At 31.5% G+C, this 27,170-nt stretch overlaps 1 protein-coding gene across 1 annotated transcript in view; it reads right to left on the bottom strand.

Annotated features, from left to right (window-relative positions):
* Positions 1-19,166: 19,166 nt before the first annotated feature.
* The window catches only part of LOC129218354 (calpain-5-like), a 137,119-nt gene continuing 129,115 nt past the window's right edge, over positions 19,167-27,170 (bottom strand). Inside the window, exon 13 of the mRNA XM_054852598.1 lies at positions 19,167-21,565. Coding sequence (XP_054708573.1) covers positions 21,383-21,565 — 183 coding nt within the window. The 3' untranslated portion in view covers positions 19,167-21,382. The remainder of the gene's footprint in view (positions 21,566-27,170) is intronic.

Genomic DNA, 27,170 nt, shown 5'->3' with positions numbered 1-27,170 from the left:
ATTATTATATTTATTTATAATTTGCAAAATTTGCATTTAGTAACAAAAGTAATCCTTTCAAACCTCCACCGCAACATGTTGCAATATAATACAGTAAAATTTTTCTATGAGCCTAATTCTTTTAAACATAAAATTTCAGATAAGTAAATTTTTTTAAAAATTAGGTTTGGCACATTTCTGCCAAACGTAGAAAAAAAATTCTAGAAGTGTCCTGGCAAAACTATTTTTTGCCCATATTTGCCAAAGTGGCAAAACTAGATTTGCTTCATTTATGGGGATTGGATATAACGTGTTTAATATCATAGTAATTTTAACTGCATGATAATTTTCATGTTTTTGTGCCTAAAATATTAAATTGCATCAGTGGAACAGTAATCCATTGTTTTAGTGAAATGCTTTCTTTTTTATTTTATGAATGCAGAAAGAAAGTGGAGAGTAAAAAGCAATAAAAATCAACTCACTGACTTTGGTATAAAATATTAAACTGCCCTAACTATTAAATAAGAAATTCTCATCTTTTAATTTTTAGCAGGGAAGAAGTGCGAATTTTGCAATGCCAACAGAGTAATAAAAATTATAAGAGGTCAACTATGATTATATAGTGTGAAATATAAATGTGATAAAAATGTATAATTCATACTAAATGAAATTTTATTATTGACAATTACTCCTAAAAATAGTCAAAGCTCATTCAAATTCAGTTGGATCCGGTATATCAGGATATTTTTTTAAATATTGCATCGCAGTATGCAAGTTTTAAATCATTAATCTATTTTCCCTAGTTTACTTTAAATTGTTTTAATTGTACATTTATATTAATGAAGAACCTAGTCTTGGTCTGCTTTAATTTAAGTTTCAATTGGATTATTCAAATTGTACAACTGTTGTACTTGTTATCCCAGTTTTTGCCACTATCCTGGCAAAAATAACCCTTTGCGGGCAGGACAACCAACCTCATCAAAAATTTAAACTGTTATTCTTTTCCCAGATTTCATTTAGAGTTTCAAGCTATTTAATTTTGTTTGAAAATAGTCAAATAATATAGAAAATTATCTTTTTACCCGAGGAAAAGTAGTTGAGAACTGGTAATGTCTAGTCCTTTGAGACAATCATCCTTTGCATTTATTTTCCTGTCTCAAATACAAATCGTAAATTCAATTTTTATTTTAAAAAAATAATAATCTTTGGAAGCATTCGTTTAAGCATGTTTAATATTACATTTATTTTAACCCTTTCGCGCCTAACGGGACTCGTACATCCCAAGCAAATTTCAAAAAAATCTTTTGGGAAGGCAACTCTTCGTCTTATGGGAGACATTCCCACCAGTCCTGGCAATACTTTTGACGGTATTTTCATTCACTGAGGGTAGATGGCGCTACCATAGATAATGCTATTCCCGCCTGTAGCAAGTGCATTTCGTTCGCTACAAACGTAGATGCTACATTTTGGGGAAATACCGGATTTTTTAGATTAAATTTTGATTGAAATATAAATCTAAGGTTAGATACCTTACATACGTAGTGGATTATCTCTAACAAATCGGTAAGTTGCAAATTTTTACTTCCGTTTTTATTATTGGGACATATGTGTCCCTCTCGTCTTGGACAATGGGAAAACATTGTCCCAGCAGTCCTATGTATTATGTAGCTTGATGTTCTGTTTTTCGGTTTCTTTTGAAATTGGTACGCAGTATTTTTTATTTTAGAAATTAATTTATACTAAAGATGAGTCGACGCCGGGGACTGATTGATGAAGAAATCAAAAAACTTTTAGGAGAGTTAGATGACGAAGATACTGACTTGGATGATGACATAGACGATCCTGATTATCAAGATTCAGCACACAATTCGCAGCACTCATCCGATTCTGAGGAGTGTGAGATGGATATCGATTCCCATAATACAAAGAACAACGATGTTTCGAGTGACACCGATACGGCATCACTTTCTCCAGTTGACGAGATACCATCAGCTAATACTTCAGACTCAAACTGCAGACCAATCTTATGGTTTCATGCAGATTCAGCTTTTCAACCCAGAATGACAATTCCTGTGGAGTCATCCCCTAGTTTGTTATTCAACTTGAGTCGCTCAGCTACCGAATTGGACGTGTTTCTCAAAATGTTTCCAAAAAGCCTCATCATTTGGATATCTTAATGCACAAATCAGCGACTTCAAAAATTAGGACAAAAAATTCCACCTACAGACCCCTCAGAAATTATGCTTGTTCTTGGATGCATGCTTGTCATGTCTTACAATAAGGTGCCGAAATTCTCTCATTATTGGTCATCTAATCCTTCTTTGGGAGACGTAGCAATAAAAAATGCTATTTCAAGAGACAGGTGAAAACATTATTGTCAAAACTGTATTTTTCTGAACCAGAAAAGCCGGGAAACGCCAGTAAAACATATTACATCGACGAGGTTGTATCGTGCCTCAAACAAACCTTCAGACAGTGCCGAAGCGAAAGTTCATATCAGTCTATTGACGAATCAATGACGAAGTTCAAGGGACGTTCGACTCTGAAACAATACATGCCGTTGAAACCTATCAAAAGAGGGATAAAAATTTGGCAGCGGTGTGACTCGAAAACAGGGTATGTATATGACATGAACATTTATTCCGGAAAAGAAACGGGTGAAGTTCAAGGCACACTTGGAGAACGGGTTGTTTTGAAGCTTAGGGAGACAATCCGAGGAGATGACGTGGTTCTTGCGTTTGATCGATTTTTTACAAGCGTACACCTGATGGAAACCTTGAAGTATCCTGCTGTTGGAACGTGCATCAAGACACGCAAAGATGTTCCTAAATGTGCAACAAAACTAAGCAAAAGGGGCGAGTCTGAGTTTCTCGTAACTCAAAATGGAACAATGTTTGCGAGGTGGCTTGATTCAAAGGAAGTAATGATTCAAAGTAATTGCCACAAAGCAAAATACGCAAAAGTAAATCGCACGATGAAAGATGGAAACAAAGAAGAATTTGAATGTCCTGAGGCAATTGAATTCTACAACAAAATTATGGGAGGCGTAGACTTGGCCGATCAAATGGCACAACTCTATGAATTAGATCGAAAATCTTGCAAGTGGTGGAAAAAGGTATTTTTTCACCTATTGACGACAGCAGTGGTCAATTCATGGATTACGTACCGCGAACTCAAATATCAAAAAACACCACTACTAGATTTCACTGTACCTCTTGCAGAAGCCTTGATGGCATCCGGAAAACTCAACGCACAGTATCAACGTTGCAGAGGAACTGGACGCCCATCCAAAACATCACAAAGCTTACTCAATGTGGGTGATCATCTACCAATAACAACACAAACACGATGACGGTGCCGTAAATGTGCACAAAATAAGAAGGAATCGCGCACTAAAATAATGTGCACGATGTGTAATGTTCCACTATGCATTGATTGTTTCAGATCATACCATTCATAATAAAAAAAAATTTGATAAAAAAACTATTGCTTTTTTTTATACAATTATTAGTTGAAGACTACTGGGAAACATATGTCCCAGTGAAGAAGACTGATGGGACATATGTGTCCCGGTCCTAAATCAGTGTTTAAAATTTTCAGAAAAATATATCATCTTAGTTTTAGCATTCTTATGTACCCTACTGTTAGTTCATGCAACCAAAATTGTTCTCCTGTTAAAAAAAAAACTCGTCGCGAAAGGGTTAAGCTAGATGTCAAAGAAAACCGAAACTAGAATTTAATTAAAGCATGTTTAATATCTTTTATTAATTTACTGAGGGCAAAATTTAAAAAAACTACATAAGTTGTCTGTAAAAATTCCATTTTTTTGTTCCTTTTTGAATACTAGCAAAAAATCTATTTTTGCTGGAAGGGGAAAACCGTGTTTTTTTTCATCTGTGGCGAAATACTTGCCAACCCTGGCAACACAGCTTGAATAACTTATTTCTTGTTCGAAATATCTCTACTAGAACCATAGAAAAAAGTGGATGGCACATATTTTATTTAAATGCAAGAAAGCTATAAATTTTCTACATCATATTATGATATATAATGATGATTTATCATATTTTAACTGTCACAATTAAAAACAAGTTTAATATTCCAGAAATACAGTGCATAAAAATGTCTCATTTGTGCAAATGGCTTAAGCAATACATAAATTTTGAACTACAGGGCAGATTTTTTTTTTAAACTAAACGTATTGAAGAGAGCTCTTGACAAAGAAAATGTAATAGAAAAATTATTTAAATTTTTGGCTATTTTAAGCGTATTTTTTAAGAAATTTAAATTTTTGTCATACATTTGTGTTTTACTTTCAATGTGTCAATATTTGTTGCGTATAATAAAGACATTTTCTGTACTTGGTACATTCTGTAGTTCTTTCAAACAATGTTCAACATTTAAGATTGAAGGCATCTACATTTTTTAGTATAATTTATTTCTTACGTGTTTATACTCTAATTCTAATTAAGCACAGTTTTAAACATACTTTTTCATTAATTAAGTGCGTTTAAGCTTCTGAAATTGTGTGGTAATCAAGGGGAAATTAACAACTACTCTACATTCCAAAAATGCATTCACTAACAACAAAAATAAATAAAAATACGAAAAAAAAATCTCGAAAGAAATCGCTTTTTTCATTGCTGTATGTGACAAATAAAGCATTTTTTTTTTGCTCCGACAATAAAAATTATAAAAGTGCCACACATTTATTTCTTTTTCTGAACGTTTTCCCTATTACTCTACATTGAATACCATTGCTTTCTTGGGTAGAGTTTTTCCCTACTCCTCTCCCTTACCCGCTCTGTCTGCGGCTTCAAGTGCACGCTGCAAGTTTACGGCTTTGGGCGTCTCCCCTTTCTTCTATCCTCCTTGGAAATTTCATACTTTTTGCGAGTTTTACACTGAATGCTTTGTTAAACCCATAATGTGAACTGATAACCTTGTTTTTACCACTTTTCAGGTTTTCTGCTACCACCTAAAGCCTTTTTTATACACCAATTTTTACTCTTTATATTTTGTTTCTATTTTTAAAAGTTGGGTTCAAGTAGCCCCGCACTAGGGCTTCTTGAAATCTATTAGAAAAAGCTGTAAAACAGGTGTTGGTATCAAGAAAAGACCAATGATCTTGAAAAATAAACTCAAAACGTACATTCTAGTGAGCAAACTATTTATATAAATTACAAATTATATTCATATAAATTTACATAAAATCAACGTATACATAAAAACATATTTCTAGGCAAACATAATTTCTCAAATAGAAACATAATCTAGCTACAGCTAAAACCAATTGAAATGTTCATTATTTAAACATTAGAAATAATGAAAAACCTCTCAATTTAATGGCTTGGGGGGGATTTTTTTCCCTAATATTATTTAATACCTACTCCTACTCTTCCTAGCTACTAAATACTACAGGATTCTCAGGCTTGTTTTGTGAACGATCTTTTAATTTCCTTTTTAGAGTTGATATACTTAAGTCAAAATGGGCTGATTCCCCTTTCTAAGACATTTCTTCGGAATTAGTTGAATCTAGACACAATTGCAATTTTTCCTCTTAATATTCCGCATTATTTCCTACTTCAAGGGGTTCTCTTTTACTTTCAGACCCTTTTTATCCCCATATCTGCAAAAAAACAGGTATAGATAGTAACTAACCTTTTTATTTTAAAAGATTACAAACCTTACTTAACATAGTTTAGTGATGAAATGTGGGTTGGGGCTGTTTGAATGCTGGTTTCAAGTGGCCCCATTTTAAGGCAGCCAGTGCACTTTTACTAATTCATATTATTTACTGTGTGAATTATATAGGTATAACCTTAAAACACTTAGTTTTATGTTTGCATTCTATTTCTTAATAAAATATCTTAACCTTGATGATATCAAATGTTTCCATGAACTTAAATGTGAAAGTTTGCAGACACAAAAAACAACTGTTTAAACAACTTGCAATCATAACCTCAATCAGAAAAAGGCGGGAATAGCAGAAAATTTGTTTCATGCTCCAGCCTGTACCTAGTACTGCTACCTGTCATGGAGAAAGTTTTTTAAGTCTACATATACACTGAGTAACTGAGTTATATAGGACCAGGACAGATTTTAAACACTTTTTTTCTCATGGGTTCAAGTAGCCCCACTTTACCGTAGGGAATTCCCCTTTACCCAATTCAATCAATCATGACTTTGGTCCTCATCTCCAAAGAATGTCAAAAGAAAATGAACTGCTTCTAGAAGAGAAACATTAATTGCAAATAAATAACCAATTGCTACATTTTCCTTGGAGGAATTCATCTTAATCTAGCTGTTCTCTTTAGACTTTTATTGTGCTTTGCTGGATATCACCTTGAAATATAGGTTCTGCAAAATCTCTATCCTGAGCAATCATCCTATTGCATCTTAATTGGTACAGGGTAAAGCAAGTCAGAAACATTAAGTTATACAAAATAAAGTTTACAAGAAACCAAATGCAGTCCCAGTGATTAAAACAAAAAATTAAAGGAAAATGTTCTGGCAATACCAAACAATATCACATTGAAGTAGTTTTCTAAGACTGCTTTTGCAGATTAAGTTTAAAGATATTTTCTTATAGTTTAATTATTACTGTGTTCAAAATGGAAATGTGTAGGACCCAATTCATTTTTCATTATGACTTTTTTTCCTTCTGAGTCTTTTGGCATGTTATCTTTGTAAATTAACTCTAGACTCAACCATTAAAATTTTTTTGATCAATAGCTTCATCTCCAGTATCATCTGGTTGGAGCTCCAGACTCATGATTAACGGCCATAGTATAGTATCCTGATATAGATTCATGCCAATGACTTTGACTAAATCTATTATGTTCTGTCTGGATAGATGCTGTATGTACTAAGTCATCCATTACAAAACATTTACTATATTTTTTTTTCTCCTGCCCAATCAATCTTATTGAGCACTTGCGGTCAGAGTCAGAAAAATATATTTTGTGTTAAATTTCTCCCTAATGAAACTTGCTCAAAGTAGCACGCACACAGGTATTTAACATAGTAATCAGAGATTAATTTCTACCAAAGAAATGCAGGAGCCCTATAGTCCCTACAACTTAGTTTTACTCTTAAGTAGCTTGTTTTTCTTCTAAAATATTAAAATTCGCATAAAATTGAAAAGAGTAGGAACTCGGCTCCTTTGTGCTTCTATGCAAATAAAGCCCCCATAATACCTTTATTTTCTTATGCCAAGGAGATTGCAAAGCAACTCTAAACGTTAGGATGGTGCTTATTTTTCAACTACGAAAATATTATCTTCTTACCCTCTAATTTTGTTCCTTTATATGAAAAAAAAAAAAAACAAGTCAAATATTAGCACAAATGTACATTATTTAGAAATAGCTCAAGAGCGTTGAAGTTTCTAACATGTGCTTTTTTTTTCTCTGTTAAGTGGAGTATGTTAATTTTCCATTAGTTTATAAATATACCATAAAACTAGATTATCTTCACATGTAGTGTACTAGAATGACACCACTGTATATCCTGCAAATAATTAAAAGCTCTTAATATCAGATAATTTATATACCCTAGAAATAAATGAAGAAAGTAGGGTCTGGTGGGGGAAAGTGGTCATACGTGAAATAAATGACTATAGCTTGGAAATAAATGTTCGAATGAATGTGAAAATTTTATTTTAGGTTCAGGGAGTTAGAAACTACATTTTGAATCCAAAATTTCCAAACCTGGCAAAATTTTTTTTGGTAAAAAAAATATTTTGTGTAAATATGAAAATTTTAAAAATCTAAACACCTCTTTTAACTTTTTTGGGAAATTTTGTTTGTTAGAATTATGAACAGATTGACGGCAGAGGAAGCTTCCTACATGTCTTAAGATCGCTTACTCATTAGCAGTTAGCTAAATATATTTTAGATCATTTTTTAGAACAATTTCAGTAAGATGGGGTAAAGTGGTCATAATATTAGGCTTAACGATTATTGTTCTTCTAATGTCACTTAAGGCAGATGTCATCTATAAGGCAGATATGAATTAAATAATAATGTCACTTAATATGTATTGTTTTTACCGTAAATGGGGTTAAATATACGAGTATATATGTATGCATACGCATATACTCGTGTAGGCACGTATACAAACGTATTCACATAAATGCACCAATAAATACGTATATGGGTATCTGCAATATGGGTATTTTTTATCTATGCAGATATACATTTGACTATACAAGTATATACTTGCTTTTACTAGTATGTATACGAACACTTATATACTCAGGTAGACACGTATATACACGTACGTACTCGAGATACTTACATACAAGCATATGACATACAAGTATACAAGGTTAGTTTAAACTCTTGGGAACATTTTTACCAGGTGTTAGAGGGGAGGATAAGAAGCAAGAATCACAAGGAACATATGGTCACAAACACAATGCTGACGCGCTACATGCACGCAAAGCCAAAGACTGATGGATGCAAAACAGGTCACAAATTTGTTACACTAAGACAATTTTGCACAACATTTTAGGTTGTAAGAAGGTTTTAAAGAGATTGAAGAAATTTGCGGCCTGCAGCTGTAATGCATGCGTCGCAATCACAAAGCACTCTCTGTTTTAATAACGAGACTTTTGAAAAACTTTCATCCGTCGCTGCGCCTTTGTTGCGATGCGTGTATTAGAACTACTACGGGCCGTAACTTTCAAAAAGTGCTCTAAATATTTCTTAAAAACTAAATTTTGAGTAAAATCATCTTTGTGTAAAAAAATTGTGACCTGTTTTGCATCCATCAGTTTCTGGCTTTGTGTGCATGTAGCGCGTCAACGACCATAAACTCCTTATTATTCTTTACTTTTTATCCTCGCCTCTCACACCCTTTAGATTTTTGCTCAAGAGCTTGGATTCACTCTGTAGGCATACATGTATGTAAGCGTATATACTCGTGAATACATATATGTACTGGTTGACGAGTATGTACGGACAAATAAATATACGTATATACGTTTTTTCAGGTATATAATTGTGTTTACACGTATACATACATATATACTCGTGCTTCCATATATACGTGTATATACGTGAGTAGACTCGTACAAACACGCACTGGATGCATCCACGAATTAACTCGTGTATACCTGTATATACATTTATGTACAGTTATGTATATACCCACATGTACACTTGCACATATATGCGTATATACGTCTACTATACATGTACATACTCAGGCATGCACGGTATCTACTCATATATGAACGTGATTACTCATGTTTACACGACACGTATATACTCGTGAATACACGCATATATTAGTGCATATACTTGTAACCATAAAAATAACTGAAATATACAAATATTAGGGTTATTTAATACGGTTTTGCATTTATTTTTAACTATGACCACTTTACCCCATGCTATGACCACTTTTCCCCATCCCATGGGGTAAAGTGGTCATAAATACAAAGGGAAAAGAAAGTGTTATAAAACTAATTAAATCAATATTTTTTTTTCTAAACTTCAATGTACTGTGTTCTTTAATAATGCAATGTAAAATAACAACAAAAACAGTTGAGGTGTTTAAATTATTTGTTGTATTTATTATCCATCAAAGTTGAAAACCTACGATTTTATGACCACTTTACCCCACCAGACCCTATAAGTTATGCAACATTTTCTTATAGAAATTAAATATTAGAATTTCAATGTTTTTTCATTAAAAGGAACAAATTAAAAGGATAAGCCCTACAAAAATTAGAAATTTTCTTTAAACATATAATAACATCCCCCCCCCCCAAATGTTTATACATTTTTGTAAACATCTATTTATTATTTATTAAATGGTCAAAAGAATCAAATAATGAATAACTTAAACGTTTAAAGATTTTATTTGGTAATACAAGAATATATACAATGTTCAATGCCAATGCATATTTGTAGCTTCTTTGCATTTTTATTACAAGCAATATTTTTCAGGAAATAACTATTTTATACACAATATTTATAAATGCATTTAAATATTATTTTACTAAAGTTTTGTATAAACTGATGAACACTTAATATAGAGCAAGAACTATTCTCATTTTGAGATAAAAGCAAATCGAATCAGACCATATATTCAAAAGGCAATTGATGTAATAGCTCTTCATATCAGAAAACTTAGTAAAACATCACTTTGTTAAAAGGTGTCAATAATGAAAGTTGAACAAGAGCTAGAACTTGAAATGGTTCCATACTTAGCTTACTTTGGTATATGCAGTACAACCTCGATATCTCGAATCTCTCGGGACGGGAAATTTTTTCAAGATATCAAGTTTTTGAGTTATCAAGGTTTTTAAAAAAATACATTAGTAACTCTCACATTTACACACACGTACGCTATATGCATTTATGTATGTACAATGGGACTATTTCAAATTACGATCACTAAAGTAGTCTTCAATATTTCACTAGATTTGAAATTTTCTAATTGTCGAAAGTGCATAGAATGAGATTTTGAAATGAACAGCAATTTCAACTTAGTTTTTCCACCTAAAAATTTAAAAATTCTAATTTTATCTTTAACCAATAACCTCACATTCAACAAGTTCTCAGCAGCCATTTTGTAGCAGTTAAAAAAGCAGAATGATGAAAATGAGGAACGCAGTTTCTGTTTTCTCTTGAAAACTGACGGACGAAAAATCGAACCCCTTTCCTCAAAGTGGACAACATGTTCCGAGAGAAATGCGCAAAGATTCTAAACTCTGGGGAAGACACAGCACCCCCTTCATACCAACACTCCCCTATTATCTTGCCCCAATCCCCTATTCACAAAATTTCCAAGAAAAAGGACGAAAAACGTCAAGCAATTGTCCCTGGAACTGGTTTTACTACAAAAATTGTTAAAGCAAAACGACAATTGAAACTTGCTTTTGTGCAAAAATTTCGACATATCAAGGGTTTGGAAAACTAAATTTCGAAATAACTATGGAAATACATAGGGGTTTTTATAGAAAATGCTGGAGAAATTTTTTTTTACGAGACATCAAGGGTTTCGAGATAAGGAGGTTCGAGATATCAAGGTTTGACTGTATTAAAGTATGGGATGAAGCATGATACAAAACACTAAAAGCTGGGTTAAATGGAAAAATAACCCAAATTTGTCCATTGCATCCAGTAAAAAATAAACGTGTTTTATTTATTTTCTGAAAAGTAAGTGGACAGTTTATTTACACTTTCGTTTGTTGAAATTAGCAAGGTTACTTACATACTACTATAACAGACAGATTAACAAGCTGCCAATTTTTTCTTAAGCAACACACACGAATTACACACAGAAATAGAAATGTATAATATTTTAGAACATGCAAAATGCATATTTTTAAATGAAATATACATGGTAATACAAATACCATGTAATCAAAAATCCAACTGTAAAAAAATGTGAAGTAACTAGTTAAAGCCACCACTCGGAGAATTTTTCTTACAACTAAATGAACGTATAAGCTCAAAAGTGGCAAATGAATGCCTGAAATACTTCATTTCCCTTGATATTGCTTATAAAAATTTTATATGAAATTCATGGTTATCTGAATCCCAAAACAAGTATTACAAATATGAGCGAAAATAAAGATTGAAATGGTTGTTAAGTAACTCTTAAAGAAAAAATTAATTAATATTCAAAAATAGTCCAAGGAACACACAGCTATCTAATGTAAATTTAGATGCTGTAAGACCTTTGCTTTTCATCTATCTGGTGCTCAATCAATACTTGTTTTGTAAAAAGGAAAAACATCTGCTCATTGATTAATCTGCAGTTTAAAATTAATCATTTGAAATAAAATAAGACCATTGAGCATATAAAAGGTATACAATAAAAATAGCACTGCTACAAAATGCAAACGAATGTGTAAAGAAATTAAATGGTGCAGAGTACTAATGGTCAAATATACTGGTATTGCTTTTGATCAATTGGAAAATATTAATGCTAACTCTTTGGAAGAACTGTTTAGGCTGTCAAGATGTAACTTCTAGCTCACAAAATTAAAAAGCAATTCATTGAAATATGAATTTCCATAGTTCACAAATTAATTTGGCTGGCAGTTGTTGAATATCATAAGGCATAAGATGAACTTGTTTCTGGCAAAAAATTATTGTTGATGAAACAAAAACATTTTAAAACTTGTTAACACATTAAATTGGTAAAAGAGATAACAAACACCACATATAGCAATTTCTCAAAAAATAAATAAATAAATAAATAAAATCCAATGAATTCAAATGAAATTACGTAGGGGAAAGGAGGGGGAGGTACATGTGATTATGGTATGTTCTACTAAGATAACTGTAAGCAAAAAATCTTGAAAAATTCTCAAGTAATGGCAGTATCAGTACTTCCTTTTGGCCTAACTTTTAAAGCAGTTAGCCATTTTATGTTTCTGTGGTGGCAGTTTCTTTTTTTAAGGAGGCATTGTATGTAATTTTATCACTGTCTTTTTCTTATGAAAACATATTTTAAACTTACTATTATGCTAAATTTAATTATTGAAAACTATAATATGAACATTCAAGTAAAATGTTTAAATTTTATTAAAGTAAGAATTCTTTTTTTTTTTTTTTTGCAAGTTAGTTCTAAGTTAGATGGGACACTTGCAAACACAACATCTAGAGGCACATGCAAAACATTTCCCTTATCACGTCTTTCCCTTATCACGTCCGTAATATTAAAAATAATGTAGCATTTATAAGTGTTTAAAAAAGTGTAAATATTTATTATTATTTTTCTATAAAAAGTTTAAATTTCTGTTACTTATTATGATTATTTTTAAATATGTGTTTTTTATTTTTAAAATTTTTCTGTTACTAAATAGCTGGTCTACAATTTAGCATTATAATACTTACAGAAAATAAAAAGACACAAACTACTTTCATTTAGTTAAAAACTATGTTTAAAATCATTTCAAAATACATTATCAAACTCTGTATGAAGTTTAAAAGCAAAAAAAATATATACATATAGAATAATTATTACATAATAAAACAAATTTTGTGCTATGTAATCTTATAAGTTTTTTTTTTTTTTTTTTTTTTTTTTGTGTGTGTGTGTCTATCCAGGCTACAAGACTTCAAAATTTGACAGTGAGAAATTATATAGTTCGGAAAAATTATTTTCTTAGTGACACAACTACTGCATAGTTTAAAATGACCCCAATATTATAGGTTAGAAACCCTTCAATGTAATTAGTATATACATAGGGGCAACCTAGCAGTCTTTTTTTTTCAATTAACTATCACTTAAAGAAAGAAGCATGAAAATGGGTATTGAGTTTGCATGGCATATGCAGGACCATTTAGAAGAGAAGGGAGGGAAAACTTTCTTTGGGCACTATAAAAATAAGAAAAATGATTTTTATTTGTCATTTCCCCCTTGGTGACATTCAAAAGATCCCCGTCCCCTCCCTTCTAAATAGGATCTAGCCTTGGCTCTATGAATGTTTTCTTAGACCTCTATTGGGAAGCAAACGTTTTGAAGGTGTGTATGCAAACTCAAACCATACCCTAATTTCTTTGACTTCATACTAACCAAATCTAATGAAAGTTTCTTTTTTGTAATTCTTTTGCTCATGCAAGAAATTTTTTATAAAATTTCTGACATCTCAGTTGCATAAAATGAATTTGTTTTTAAATTCATATTAGGTTTAAAAAAAAAAAATCTTTAGTTAAAATTTTTTGTTTCCTGATTTATTGTAGATGTTTGAGTCCCCTCTACCACCAGCATCACCACAGAAAGAAAACAATTTGTTTTTATGTTGGACAGTAAAGGACGGAATTAAAAAGCATTCAGTATCCAAGTTTCTAAACAGCTTTAAACAACACATAAAACATGCAGAAAACTCATAAATTTCAAATAAGTCTACGACTGGAAAAAGGCTTTGATTAGGAACTTACTTTTTCTAAATGAAAAAAAGGATGCACATAAATGAGAATAAATGCATTAAAAAATACTTTGAGTAAATGTTAAAAGAAATATTTATAAAAATGAATTATTATGTAAAGTATTTCCACAAAAAAAAAAAAAAACAATGGAACACATAACTATATCATAAAGTTGTTTAACGAGAGACCTGTAATTCAATGCAACATTACAAACTCCAAAAGATCGATTTAAATACAGTAAACTAGAAAGTTGAAAACACAAACATTATAGCTAAGATTAAAGATATACTTTGGTAATGAAAATCTAATACTATCTCTGATATTGTTACTTTGATATTGAAAAATAACTTTTCAGTTGTTTAAAATATTTTAGAAATGCAATTCATTGTATAAGTTTAAATCCAATAAACAATGAAAAATTTAAAATAGTTTATAAACATTTTTGAGAATTTTTTTTTACAATCAATTGGTAAAACTGAAAGTGATGGGAAACACCTACATTGCACATGTTCTATGTATGTGATTTGCAGTGATTGTAAAATTGAGCATTTGATATCATTTGTAATGTAAGTATTTAAAAAAAATTTCTTAATTGTACTCTAATACCCCACTTATCTCTTTTCACAAGTGTGATGCCAATAAAATAAAAACTTAGCTAAAACAGTTTAAAAACAGCAGCAAAATATTTTGAGCTGCAAAAAGGAAAACAATGATTATTTTCTTGACAAAGTAATGTGAAACAAATCAATACATTCAGTTTTTAAAAATATTTAAAACACTGAATTTTTAAGACTTTTTCTATAAATAAAGAAGGATTTTATTCATATTTAAGTAAAATGAACTAAATCATGTTACACCATATATTCATAAAATTACAAAACAAACTTAATCATTACAAACAATTGTAAACATCATTACAAGTAAATGCTATGAAAGGGGATTTACTTATGATAGTTATCTGAACAGATTTCCAATTAGTTTGAGTATATAACTTTATTTTTCTGTTATTAACCTTTTAACTGTCAACTTATTTCAATGACTTGGGTATATAAATTGTCCATTTCCTTTCTATTGCAAAACTCAAATGTTTAGAATAAAATAAAGTATATTTAGTATATTCAGTAAATTACCACCCATTAGCCAGCATATATTTAGTAAAAAATTGATATTTTGAATTGCATGCATAAAAGTTTAAGGTTTTAGCCACTGCGTATTTCCTCCAGGCAGCTGCCACATAGTGTGGCAGTGGTAAACTGTCATCTATTGAACTGAGCGCTAATTAATTTTCCCGAGATAGATTCAGGTTTAACAAAGAGATTAAGCAGAAATAGACTTCTCCTGACATATGGGTATAACAATAAGATACACTCAAAAAAAAAAAAAAATGCTTTGGTATGACATTTTGTATCACCAGTGCTGTGCCACAAGTGTATCTAGGGCATGAAAGTTTAAAGGTTAGTAATAATTGTCAAGAATAAATATTACTTTGATAATTATAAATGTTTGAGGATATCACATAATATATTTCCTTACAAGAGAACACAAGCACCATTTAAAAAATTATCTATCAAAAGCATGTATTAAGCTCATGGTGACCAAAATGATAGAAACCAACATATGCTAGCTTTTGAAATTGACAACAATCCTAAATTGTTATAAGTTCACTGGAATTGAAAAGTATTGTATAACTTAAGTCGAAAGATAATCTTAAACAATCATAGAAATTCAGACTAAAATTAAAGTTGCTAAAACACAATCAACACCACACATTTCTATAGCATGAAATGCTCTTTTCAAATGTGCCTTTTGATTTTGTGCAGTAAAAACATACAGTCAAACCTCCTTTAACAAACAACCCTGAATAACAGAAACATCTAATTAACTGACAGTTCTGGAAAGTCCCCGTCCTTTCATATAGGCCAATTCATGAAATTCACTCGGAGTTATTTCATAAAAAAATTTCCCTTGTGATCATTACACTGAACTTTGCCTGTTTCTCTAATTTTCACCAAATTGCTTTGTAACCTTACAAAGCTTTTCATCCTCCAGAAATAAGATTTGCCCAATTCATCTTCTTCTTCGATCCTATTCAATCAATCTATTTTCTTCTCACTGTTTCGTGGAATCAAAAGAGCAGTATAATGGGATCTTCATACCCTAAGGAGAATTAAGGGGTGAGTAAACCTGTTTTTTCCCACACCAATCCTTGTTTGTAGCTGCTAACTCATTAACTTTTCCAAAGGAGTGTTGATTTTTTAGTGTAACATTTTACGTGAGTTTTAAAATGGCATCTAATAATAATGGCTACGAAATGGCTACTTAAGATTGTAAGATTGATGTTCTGGGTATTGTCAAAGAATAAAAGGAAAATGTACTTTGTCTTGTGGGAAAACTCAGATCAGCAAAATTTTAAAGGATAAAGACGAAATTAGAAAATTGTGGGTTGTGAATGTGAATTTAAGTTTAAAGCAGAAGCTAGTAAAATTGATGTGGTTGTCATGAAACTGTTCCAATCTGCTTGTGCAAAGAACATCCCAATAAGAGTCTTATTACTTTAGGAGAAAGCCAGAGAAGTCAGAAAAACTTTAGGCATAGAAACTTTTAAGGCATCAAATGGATGGATTGAAAAATTCCATATTTAGCATGACATTTCTTTTAAGTCTATTTTTATTGAAGAGAAGTCCACTGACCCAACACATAGTGGATTGGGTAGAGAAATTCAAATTCATGATGAGAAAAATATCTCAATGCCAACAAAACTTTTTTTTTTTTGTCGCATCCTTTCAAATAAAATTTTATATTTCAAGGGTGAAAAATGTAGTAGAGGATATGTTTCTAAAAAATGTCTCACAATCTTGCTGTGTTGCAATATGATCAGTGAGTTTGAAACTCCACCTGTGATCGGAAAACCGAGGCATTTCAAAAACATTGACATAGGTAAACTAAGTGTGTCCTGAGAATTGAATACGAAAGTGTGGATGATGACTGAAATAATCAAAGATGGGTTACTGGATTTGATTAGAAGAATGAAGAAGAAAGCAAGAAAAATAATTATCCTTCTGGATAATGCCACTTCACATCCTGACGACTTAAAATTGCAAAATGTAAAGTTAGAATTTTTGCCACCAAACACCACCTCTGTACTACAGTTGATCAAGATATTATCTGCAGCTTTTCAGTAGGAAACAGAAAGCTCCTACTCAGACACATTTTTTCACAGATTCCTTCATGTAAATCTAGTGAAGAATTAGCAAAATCTGTAACCGTTTTGGATGCTGTTTCCTGAATCACATGAGCTCTCAAAAAATTGGAACCTGGGAAAATTGCAAATTGTTTTAAAAAGGCAGAATTTTCTTTCAACAGTGAAATGATACCTGACATGCATTAAGAGCAGCAGAAGAGGAAAAAGAACTTAATGAGCTATTGGTTCATTTGGATTCAAAAGCCAGTGCTGAAGACTACATTCAAATTGATGAGGACTTGTGGATGAGGAAAACTTGAATGTTTCAAATTTTATTTCTCACAACTGAACAATCTGCTCTTTGTGATGATGAAGATGATTTATCTGATTGAAATGATGTTTGCACAATTAATGACTTTTCGGAAGCACAGATTTAGTAAAGAACTGAAAAACTTTTTTCTGAACAAAGGAGACATTGAAGGACTTGCTAAAGTAAATGATTTAAACATTTATGTTGAGAACCAGGCTTTTAATGTGAAAAAGGAAATGTCAAACTGTTTCAACTGATAACTTTAACGTATTAAATTCTGAAGGCTGATGTATTTTTCAGAAAAGGTTAATGTAGTAAATCTTTCACAATTGTTTCGATTCTGTTATGCTAGAGAAACAGCATGTTTTTAAAAAATTAAAATTGATTTTTTAGATTTGCAATAACTTGAAAAAGGAGAATTAATTAGTCCCCTCTAATAGTGGACATTTCCCAATGATGGGCAAAATTCTCACAGTCCCATAGTTGTCTGTTATTCAGACGTACTACTGTACAACCACATAAACCTTTAGCCCGCTGAGAATAATTAAGTAACAAAGATGAATTCTTTTGTACATAAAATCATGTTATTGAGCAATAATAAGATCAATGAAAAGATGTGAAGTTATTTACTGACAGTGAGAGTCTTAAAATCTTTGTAAACTTCTGTCCAAAAAATGTCTGCACATTAGGAGATAACCAGTACAAATGGTAGGTAAACGTCTCCTCTGTCTTGGGGCAAGAGAGAAAATTAGTACCCCTGGTAGGTAATGCTATACAGCACAATTTAGAAAAAAAATCAATGAAAGCCTACCAAGGACTGTAGCTTTAAACGCCTTTTACTCCAAACTTAAAAATACCCACTTCATCCCTTTGCTTCTCACTGCCTCGTATAGTAATTTCTGGATTTCTTCTCAGCATTTATGCGTGTTTAAAAATTAAATTTAGTGTAGCCTTTCTGCCTCCCTCTCTGTAGCTATTTTTTTATCACTCCGATTTCAGCACAACTTTTTTGAATAGCAGTGAGATAATTATAGATTATCTAACTGTTAATAAAAAACTTTTAACTATAGTAAAAGACCCCCAACAGGAAAAATGCGGGAAATGCCAAACTCCCTTTCAGCGAGTTATCTGTACAGTTGATTGCTAGTAAGTTAGAGCTTATTTTTAAGAAAAGAATAGTTAGGAAGGAAAAAAGGAAAACCTGCATTTTATTGCTATTAGTTCAGAATAAAAGCAAGTTAATAAAAACAATCTTGGCAAAAACAAACTATTTACAAAGACTAATAGCAGAAACAAAACCTTTTCATTCAAATATGAACAGTGCACATTTTTATCACTAATATGCTAATGAATTTTTTACTTTCTTTCTTTGTAAAGAGTTTATTTGCAAAAAATAAAATGCAGCAAAATCTTCCAGACAGAAATCCAGAATATATATATATATATATATATATATAAACATTAGTTTCCATTTTCCTAATTTTTTCTCAAGTAAAGGAATCAACCTATATTCTTGTAGGTCCTTTTTACTTTTGCCTTTTAATACGCTTTTTCATTAAGCATTTGCTGTAGTAAGCTGTAACCCTGATATACTGTGGTTGAATTAATCATCATTTTGAATCATGGCATTTCTGCGAAATTATTTGACTTTTGTAGGGGTGCAGCAATTATACCGCAGCAGTGTCTGTACTGAAAATTACATTTGATTTAAAATTTTGATCAATCTATTTAAATTAATTACTAGACTGATTTTTCATATGCTGCTTGAAAATGTGAAGAATCTTTTTTTTTTTTTTTTACAACAGGGACTGATTTCACATTTAAAAACAACAAAAATGTTAAATGTTACCACCATAATTACAATGAAACTATGCCAATCAATAAAACTATGAAAGATATTTAACTCAAAGAGTAGATAAGGCGCAGTAATAATAATATGGTATTATGAGTGATAAAGATGCATTTATGCAAAAAATATAATATTAAAACTAGTCACAAAGCCAAACTTTTAACTTGTACATTAATCTTAAAAATGAGACAAGTTTTTGAACACAATTGTATATTTTAAGAGAAAAGAGATTTGGAGCATTTACAGATTGGGAACAGATTGAGTACCTTATTTCACTTTAAATAAAATTGAATATAAAAGTGAAGTATTTTAATTCTGGCAGTTCTAATATAGAGAAGTACTAAATACATTGCGGTGTCTTTTGCAATAAATTTCATGAGCTAATTTTTTGTTTAATTTTTTAAGCCATGGTTAAACTTATTTTTTGGTTGTTAGGTTTTACACTTTTCAATTGCAGTTACTGTTATAACATTAGGTATCATTAATTTTTTTAAAAAAAATCATAAGTTATTGTAAAAATATAACAGCATTAATATTTTAGGCAATTCTACGACCAATAGTAATTGAAGGGAAAGTGATGTTAATTGTTTACAAACTTTAGCATTACAATGATTACAGAACTTGAGGCCAAAATAATTATAAAATCTTGAAAACCCAAGATTAAAAAATTTTACAATATGAATTTTAAAACAATAAACATAGTTCTTAGAAATGAATGAATGATAAATGGCTTATAATTCCAAAATTAACTATGTACAAGAAAAAAAAAAGCAAAATGCTTGAAATACAAGACCTCTAAAGAAAATTGAATTTTCTTGAACATGAAAAGTTGTACCCCATTAGTGAGTACCAAACAATAGAAATTTTCTCTTTTGCAATCAATACCACATTGTATTCAAGCACTCATATACAGTAGTATCTCCTTTAAGGGACACCTCTATTTAAGGGACACTTTTTCTGGTCCTAGTCTCTTCAAATAGGGACCTCCATTAAGAGACACTATTTAAAAGACAGTCACAAGAAAATATTAAAATATATATATATATATATATATATATATATATATATATATATATATGTATAAATATATTAGAAATATTGAATTTATTGGAATTCAAGGTTCCCGTTTTGTCAAAAAATTAAGCAATAAAAGTTTTTCTTGACATTCTAAAATTCTTGGCAAAACCTATTCATGCCTTTCCCTCTCATCAATTTTTCCATATGGGCTCAGCCCCAACAGATAGTGTGCTTCCCGTTACAAGCTTTGAAAAGAAAACTTGAAGAAATATGATCACACTGTTTTTTGCATTGTAAATTAGACGATATCAAGCAAATCCATGTAGCACAGTAATTAAAAATTGTAAGTAATGAAAATCAGTTACAAAACTTTGATTATACAAAATTTTTGACAATTTTAATAATCTTTTTTTCCCCAGTTTGAATATTTCTGAATTTCATTTAGTACATATAAAAATGAAAAAATTTCACTAATTAATCTCAAATGGTATTAGTGTTCGTTTATTATGAAATTAACTAAGTTTACACAACATGTATCAATTCATCCACCTCCAAAGAAGGGACACCTCTATTTAAGGGACAAAGTGTCCAGTCCCCTTAGTGTCCCTTAATGACAGGTTCTACTGCAGTTAAATGGTTTCACAAAATATTAATAATAGTAAAATAAAAATGCGTTTTTAAATGCAAAACCAATTAACATAACAGCAATAATGCAAACTGGACATCCAAAACAATTCCATTTCTTATGCTTATTGTCCTTTAAAAGCTTAAAGTCCTTTTAAAAATTAAAATGTAAGCAATAATTGTTTTTTACACACAAACCTTGATGAAGATTGCATCTATAGTATTAAGTAAAAGTAGTTACTTTGAAACTTGTTATTTTTCTGTTAAACATTTTTAAAAATTAATTATGGAATAAACTCTTACATACATAAATGGTAAAATCATTAAAATACCTTAAAAAAGACAAACATATAGCAAAGAATGGAGTATCAAAACAAAAAGTACAAAAATATGTATATTGTACACTGTACACGAAAAATGTTTAAAAACACTCCAAATGTTTATTAAAAGAAATGAGAGAAAGAAATACATACAAAAGTTTTAAAAACAAATGATTTAAGCCCACAAGTTTTAGTTAAAAAAAAATCTCAGTATGCCATAAGATCATCACATGTTGATATCTCTAGTAAAACAGTTCCTGGCTTTTTAACGCCTTTTTCTTGCAAACGTCCATACAATTCTACTTCTTTAGCAACTGTTTCTGGATTCAATGGAGCTTCAACAGAAGCCTTCCCTAAACAAGTATCCATCACAACGTTACTGTTCCAAATCTGAAAAATCAAAGAATTTATTCCAAGAGTGAAAAACTATGAATTTACAATAACTGTTTGTGCAGTTGCTTTTAATAATGGAAAGCAGTAAGATGCATTAAATATAGTTCTCAAATCAACATTTCAGAACAGAAAGTCTAATATAAAACTCAAACTAATTTAAACAAGATAAAGAAAACTTATATAAGGTATAAAGAGAAACCGACTCAAAATATTTTTTTATAAAAACAGATTTGCAAAAATTATAACACAGCTTCAATGTAGTGTCAGTTGCATTGTTCTCTCTCCCAATATATTGTGAAAAAAATGCTGCAAAAAAAGAAGCAAGGGCCAACAGCTAGAGTAGAAAAGGACATTCTTTCTGCAGCATAACTCTAAAATAAAAGAAATGAATGAATGGCAGGTTTCTTTATATTGAAGGTGTCCAGCTTGCTGTAAAACAGCTCGTATGAAGTTGGATTCTGGAGCAAATGAGGAAATCAGCAACCTTGCTGCTGGAGTAAGATGTGCAAGAGTGCAACTCCCCGACTCTGGAATAACAAGCAGTAAGTTCTTTCAAAAAATCAAAAAAGAAAATATATAAGCAGGAGAAAGAGTAAAGTGTAAAGGAAGAGGAAAGCTGTTAGGCCTAATTAATCCAGAGAACAAATGTGGGAATTATCCAAAAGAGTATAGACAGCAGCCACAGTCTTATGTTCAGGTATTAAATAAGCTTAAAGTGACCACTAAGAGAAGAATTTCCATTCAGAGTTTGCCCACAATGATATTGAACATATTCATACTGAAATTCTAAAGGTGGACATATTTTTGTCTGTGGATCATAAGCTGAAAAATCAAAAAGTTGTTCCACATGCTAAGGTATGGCTTGTTAATTGTGATGTTGCAGAAAACACAACATGCTTCAAATATAGCAGTACTTAAGGGCAATCATAAAATTATAGGTAGCCTCGATTGGTGGGATGCATTATCTGCACTAAAGGGGTTTTTTTTGGCTAAATCACCAGCACTCAAGTTTTTAGTAAAAGTGAGTTACCAAAAACCATCAAGGCATCCAAGTGTTCAAGGCAAATGATATCTTCATCAAAAGTTCAGATTTGTAGTTAAAGTTGATGAACAGATTAAACCCAGAATTGAAATCAGAAGAGTGGCAGTTCATCCACAAGGTGAAAGAACCACACGCCATAAGATGGATCTTTAGAGTTGTATGCACAGACATGTAGATATGGCCAAATTGATTTACTAAGTGTTCCAGCATAGCTGTTGTGACTTCATCATTGCAGCACTAACCACCAATATGCTGCTTTATATCTAAAGATAAATTGCAGTCATTGAACCTAGGTGATGGCTGTATGGAAGGATATTAAATTATTCTTAAGTAAGCCAAAGTTGTGACAGACATATACGCATAACATTTCCTACTTCAGCAGGAATATCTTTCAATTCACTAAGAAATCTAATTAATAAACCTGGGCAAATATTTTTATAATGATGTATATAACTGGGTAATAGAATGATACACTTGGCCAGCATGAGTCAGACAACTGCAAACCTTCAGCAACTATACTTCAAAGCAGTACTTACTGTCAAAACACATGTCATAGTATTAAGTGAATTTTTCCCATCAAATAACTACAAGTTTTTCAGTCATATAATGCTTTCTTTCTCTGTTAGAAAAAATAAATAATAATAAGATAAAACTAGGAAACAGGTGCTATAGTCACTAGAAAGTTTAGTAAAGGCATTATGCAAAAAAAAGTTTTGCAATACATTATAAAATAAGAAACACAACAGTAAAAATATTTTTTCAACCCTCTAATATAACACTTCGAGTACTGTAGCACAAAGAAAATTTTGAGCATACTTTTTGCTATATGGAGGTGTAAAATAATATATCTTTCAAATCCCCATTAGGTTTCATTAATATATTATTATTAGTATGTTTATATATATATATATATATATATATATATATATATATATATATATATATATATATACAATTGAGTTCACCGCGTTTTGAAGCCAACTTCTAATAGCTCACCGCGTTTCGAAGCCAATTTTTAGCTTCACAACGTTGGCTTCAATACGTCGGTATTTTAGAGACGTTCACCGCTTAATGAAGCCAGTAGAGATGTTCGCCGCGTTTCGAAGCCACTGGCTTCAAAAAGCGGTCTCTAACCACACACCGCGTTTTGGAGCCATTTATCGTGGCTTCAAAAGGTAGGTTTTTTAGAGGTATACACCGCGCTTTGAAGCCATAGTGAAAGTTACAGCTTTTTAAGCCCAATATCCTTAAAAAAAGATTCAATGAAAGATATTTTTTTTTATGCTCTATTAATCTTTTATAATTTATTTTGTGCCGTTTTAAATTGATGTATATTTTTGAAACTAAGTTCAGCATTTCAGTTTTTCTTGCCAATGTTTTATAATTTTTTCTAAAAAATGACTAAAATTCTTGTGCAGAAAATATCACAAAAGAAAATTCTTTGGAATATTTTAACTAAGGATTTCAATGAAAGAGAAAATGTTGTATAGTTAACCATAGCTACTTATGAAGACATTGCTAGTGAAAGTAACCTTTACAGTAAATTTTTGAAGAAAAAAAATAAATGAATAAAATGGTGTTTAAATAGATTTTTGGTTTTATATTTTCCTGTTTATTTCAGAATAAATAAAATGAGAAACATTTTAAAAGAAGATTCTTTGAAAAAATACTTTTATTTATTAAATTTGTACGACAGTACTAATTTTGTTTCTAATCACATTCTCGTTCTATCTGAACTATTAAATTTCGGTTTGATCATATGTCCACTATGTTGCGGAATCAGCAAATTTAGGTTTCTCAAAATTTCGCTAGGTCGTAGATAGCTTAAAAAGAGAAGTTTGTCAAAAAACGAAAACTTAATGGATAAACAAAATTACGCTGCTTATAGTTATAATTTTACTGGTATTAGTTTAGAATCAAAGCAGCACTTGGAAGAAAAAAAGTGTAAAAACGATCTAACTATGTATTGGTGATTTAAAAAGCACGACTATGGAATTGCATGTTATCAATGGTTAAAATAATTATTGCATTCATTATTTTTCCTTTTTAGGATGGTTATTTCTAAATTTGTTGCAAAACTTTTCAATTTTTTCTAGAATTAAAAACTTAATTTGATTGCTATTTTTGTCCAACGCTCAGGGCCGATCCTAGAATGTCGGTTGCCCGTGTGCAATGCCGCCCCTCTAGAGTGTTTTTACTAATACTTAACATCTGACCATCTTCCTTCATGACCATCTTTTGTATCAAGTTCTAATTTAAAAAAAACAAAACAGAAGAATGAATTTATAAAAAGTAAAAGCGTTTTGTAGAAAATATTAGTCTTTGGGTACACTTTATATCTTTGAAAAAAGTTATAGATACCAAGAATTACTAGTCGTAAGATCGTATTTTAGTCTGTCATCTTGGGAGTTGGGAGGGGGGGGGGGGCTGAGATACCTCAGAAAATTTTCGAAATTATCGTAGGAAAAAAAATGATTAACCTTTGGTTGTGTTAGGTTGCAAGGAAAAGAAAGTCGAGGTTACTCAAGGTCCAAGGAGAAATGTTCAAACTTAACTTGGCTTAAAAAATTGCGCGTGTAGGAACTTTTGTGAAACTTTTAGGGGAGAGTAATGTTGGGGTTCCATTATGAAATTCTATTAAAGTTGAAGTCAATTTGAGGCTATTTTTTGGGATCTTAGTTTTGGAAGTATTGCAGTTCTCCCCAAAATTTTTCCGAAACTGAAGTTTTAAACACGCAATTTTGGGATATCTTTGTTGACGTTACAAGAGAGGAGATAAGCTCATCTTTTATCAAAAGTTGTCCAAACTAAAGTCTAAGACGCAAGTTTAGGATGTCTTTGGCAACGATAGGAGAACTAGCGGCTTTCCTCCGGAAATTCCTCGGCGCTGTAGTACAGCAGTAGTTTTAAAAAAAACATTATCTGGCGACGTTAGAGGGATGCCCTAACGTCGATTAAAGTTACATAAGCCAGTCGGTTCTTCTCCTGAAATTTTTAGAAATTGAAGTCCCAATAGCGAACTTTAGGCATTATTTGATAATGAGTGAGGTTCTGTCCGTCTGAAAACGAAAATTTAAGCTTTCCGTGATTACGCTGATAGAAAAGGGGGATCCGGGCACACTTTCCCGAAAGTTTTTTGAAACTGATGTTTGAGAAACACTATTTTAGTCTGTTTTGGAAGACGTTAGGTGAGAGGAAATGATGTAGGACTTCTCTAACGACTCTAGTTCAGATTATCTTTGGTAGTTATGGTGATAGAAAATGGGTTTTAGGGCCCTCCTCCGCAAAATTTTTGAAATTTAAGTTCTAAAAATTACTCTAAACCATCTTTATTGTCACAAGGAGAAGGGTCAGGGTTTGAGGACAGAATACACTTAGAAGCCATCTTTAGGGACTTAAGACATGGGGGACTGTAAACTGCTAGAAATCGCAAAAAAAATCTATTTTAGGCCATATTTGGTCAAGTTAAGACAGAAAGGGTTTGTAAGAGATTTAAGATCGGTGGTTCAACGAGAGATATTTTCCGAGATTAAGTTTTAAAAACGCAATTTTAAGCTTTCTTTAGTCTCGTCAAGGAGATCATGACTTTCTTTTGGATCTGCCAAACTTGAATTTGCTACCTGAGATACGGGAATTGCCCTCTTACCTGATCTGTAGTCGAGCAGCTCATTAGTTATTTCAATTTTCTCCAGAAAAAACTGCTGTTAAGGAGGGAAACTACAAAAAAGTTAGTTCATTATTCATATATTAAACTTGACTCTCAGGGAAGTCCCAAATGTCTATTGTCTCCCCCTGTATTCGCCTTGTGAATATATTTTATCAGTATAGTTTCTTTTTTTTACTACAATATGTGTTCATAGTTTAGGGTCTGTAGGAGCTTAGGGGGAAGCATTAGTTGCCGTCCTCTGCGCTCCTTTTACAAAGCACCTTTTAATGCTTCAGGAGAGATCCATTGCCCTCACTGTTCCTCCTCGGTATCCATGCCTCATTGCCGAATCTGTAGCAAATTTTGCAATCAAAAGAAGCATGTATGTAAAGAATAGATATTAATAGACAATAGACCAACATGCTGTGCACTAACGTTCTATTATTCTTAAAGTGTGCTATGCTATAGGGAAATCGGGACTTACTCTGATTTTGAATAAACGTTTAAAATTCAGCATGTTTATTGGACTTAAAATAAGTTATATAGTAAAAATTCTCCAGGAATTTTGCTTCATTAATGGAACTAAATGCGGCCTGCGGCCGCCCCTTACTTTTGGTCGCTCGATATCGGAACACGAGCTGCACACCTGCTGGGATCGGCCCTGCAGATGCTTCTTGTTTACACAGTTTTGCATAGGTACATTTCCATGCATACATGCGAATAGGCCGTGAAATTAAAAAAAAAAAAGTAATGAAACCATAAAGATAGGTGCTTTACATACTCAAGAGGAAGAGTGCTGGAATTCCGGAGCAACATTTGAAACTGTCGCAATGTTTTTACATTTTTTGAATTAATCACATATGAAATTAATAGTGAAGCAATTTTTTTCATTCAGATAAATTTTTATAATCAGA

The sequence above is a fragment of the Uloborus diversus genome, chromosome 3 (assembly GCF_026930045.1).
Source record: "Uloborus diversus isolate 005 chromosome 3, Udiv.v.3.1, whole genome shotgun sequence".
NCBI lineage: Eukaryota > Metazoa > Arthropoda > Arachnida > Araneae > Uloboridae > Uloborus > Uloborus diversus.
The sequence above is the reverse complement of the archived record's forward strand: the minus strand, read 5'-3'. Positions and strand labels throughout refer to the sequence as shown.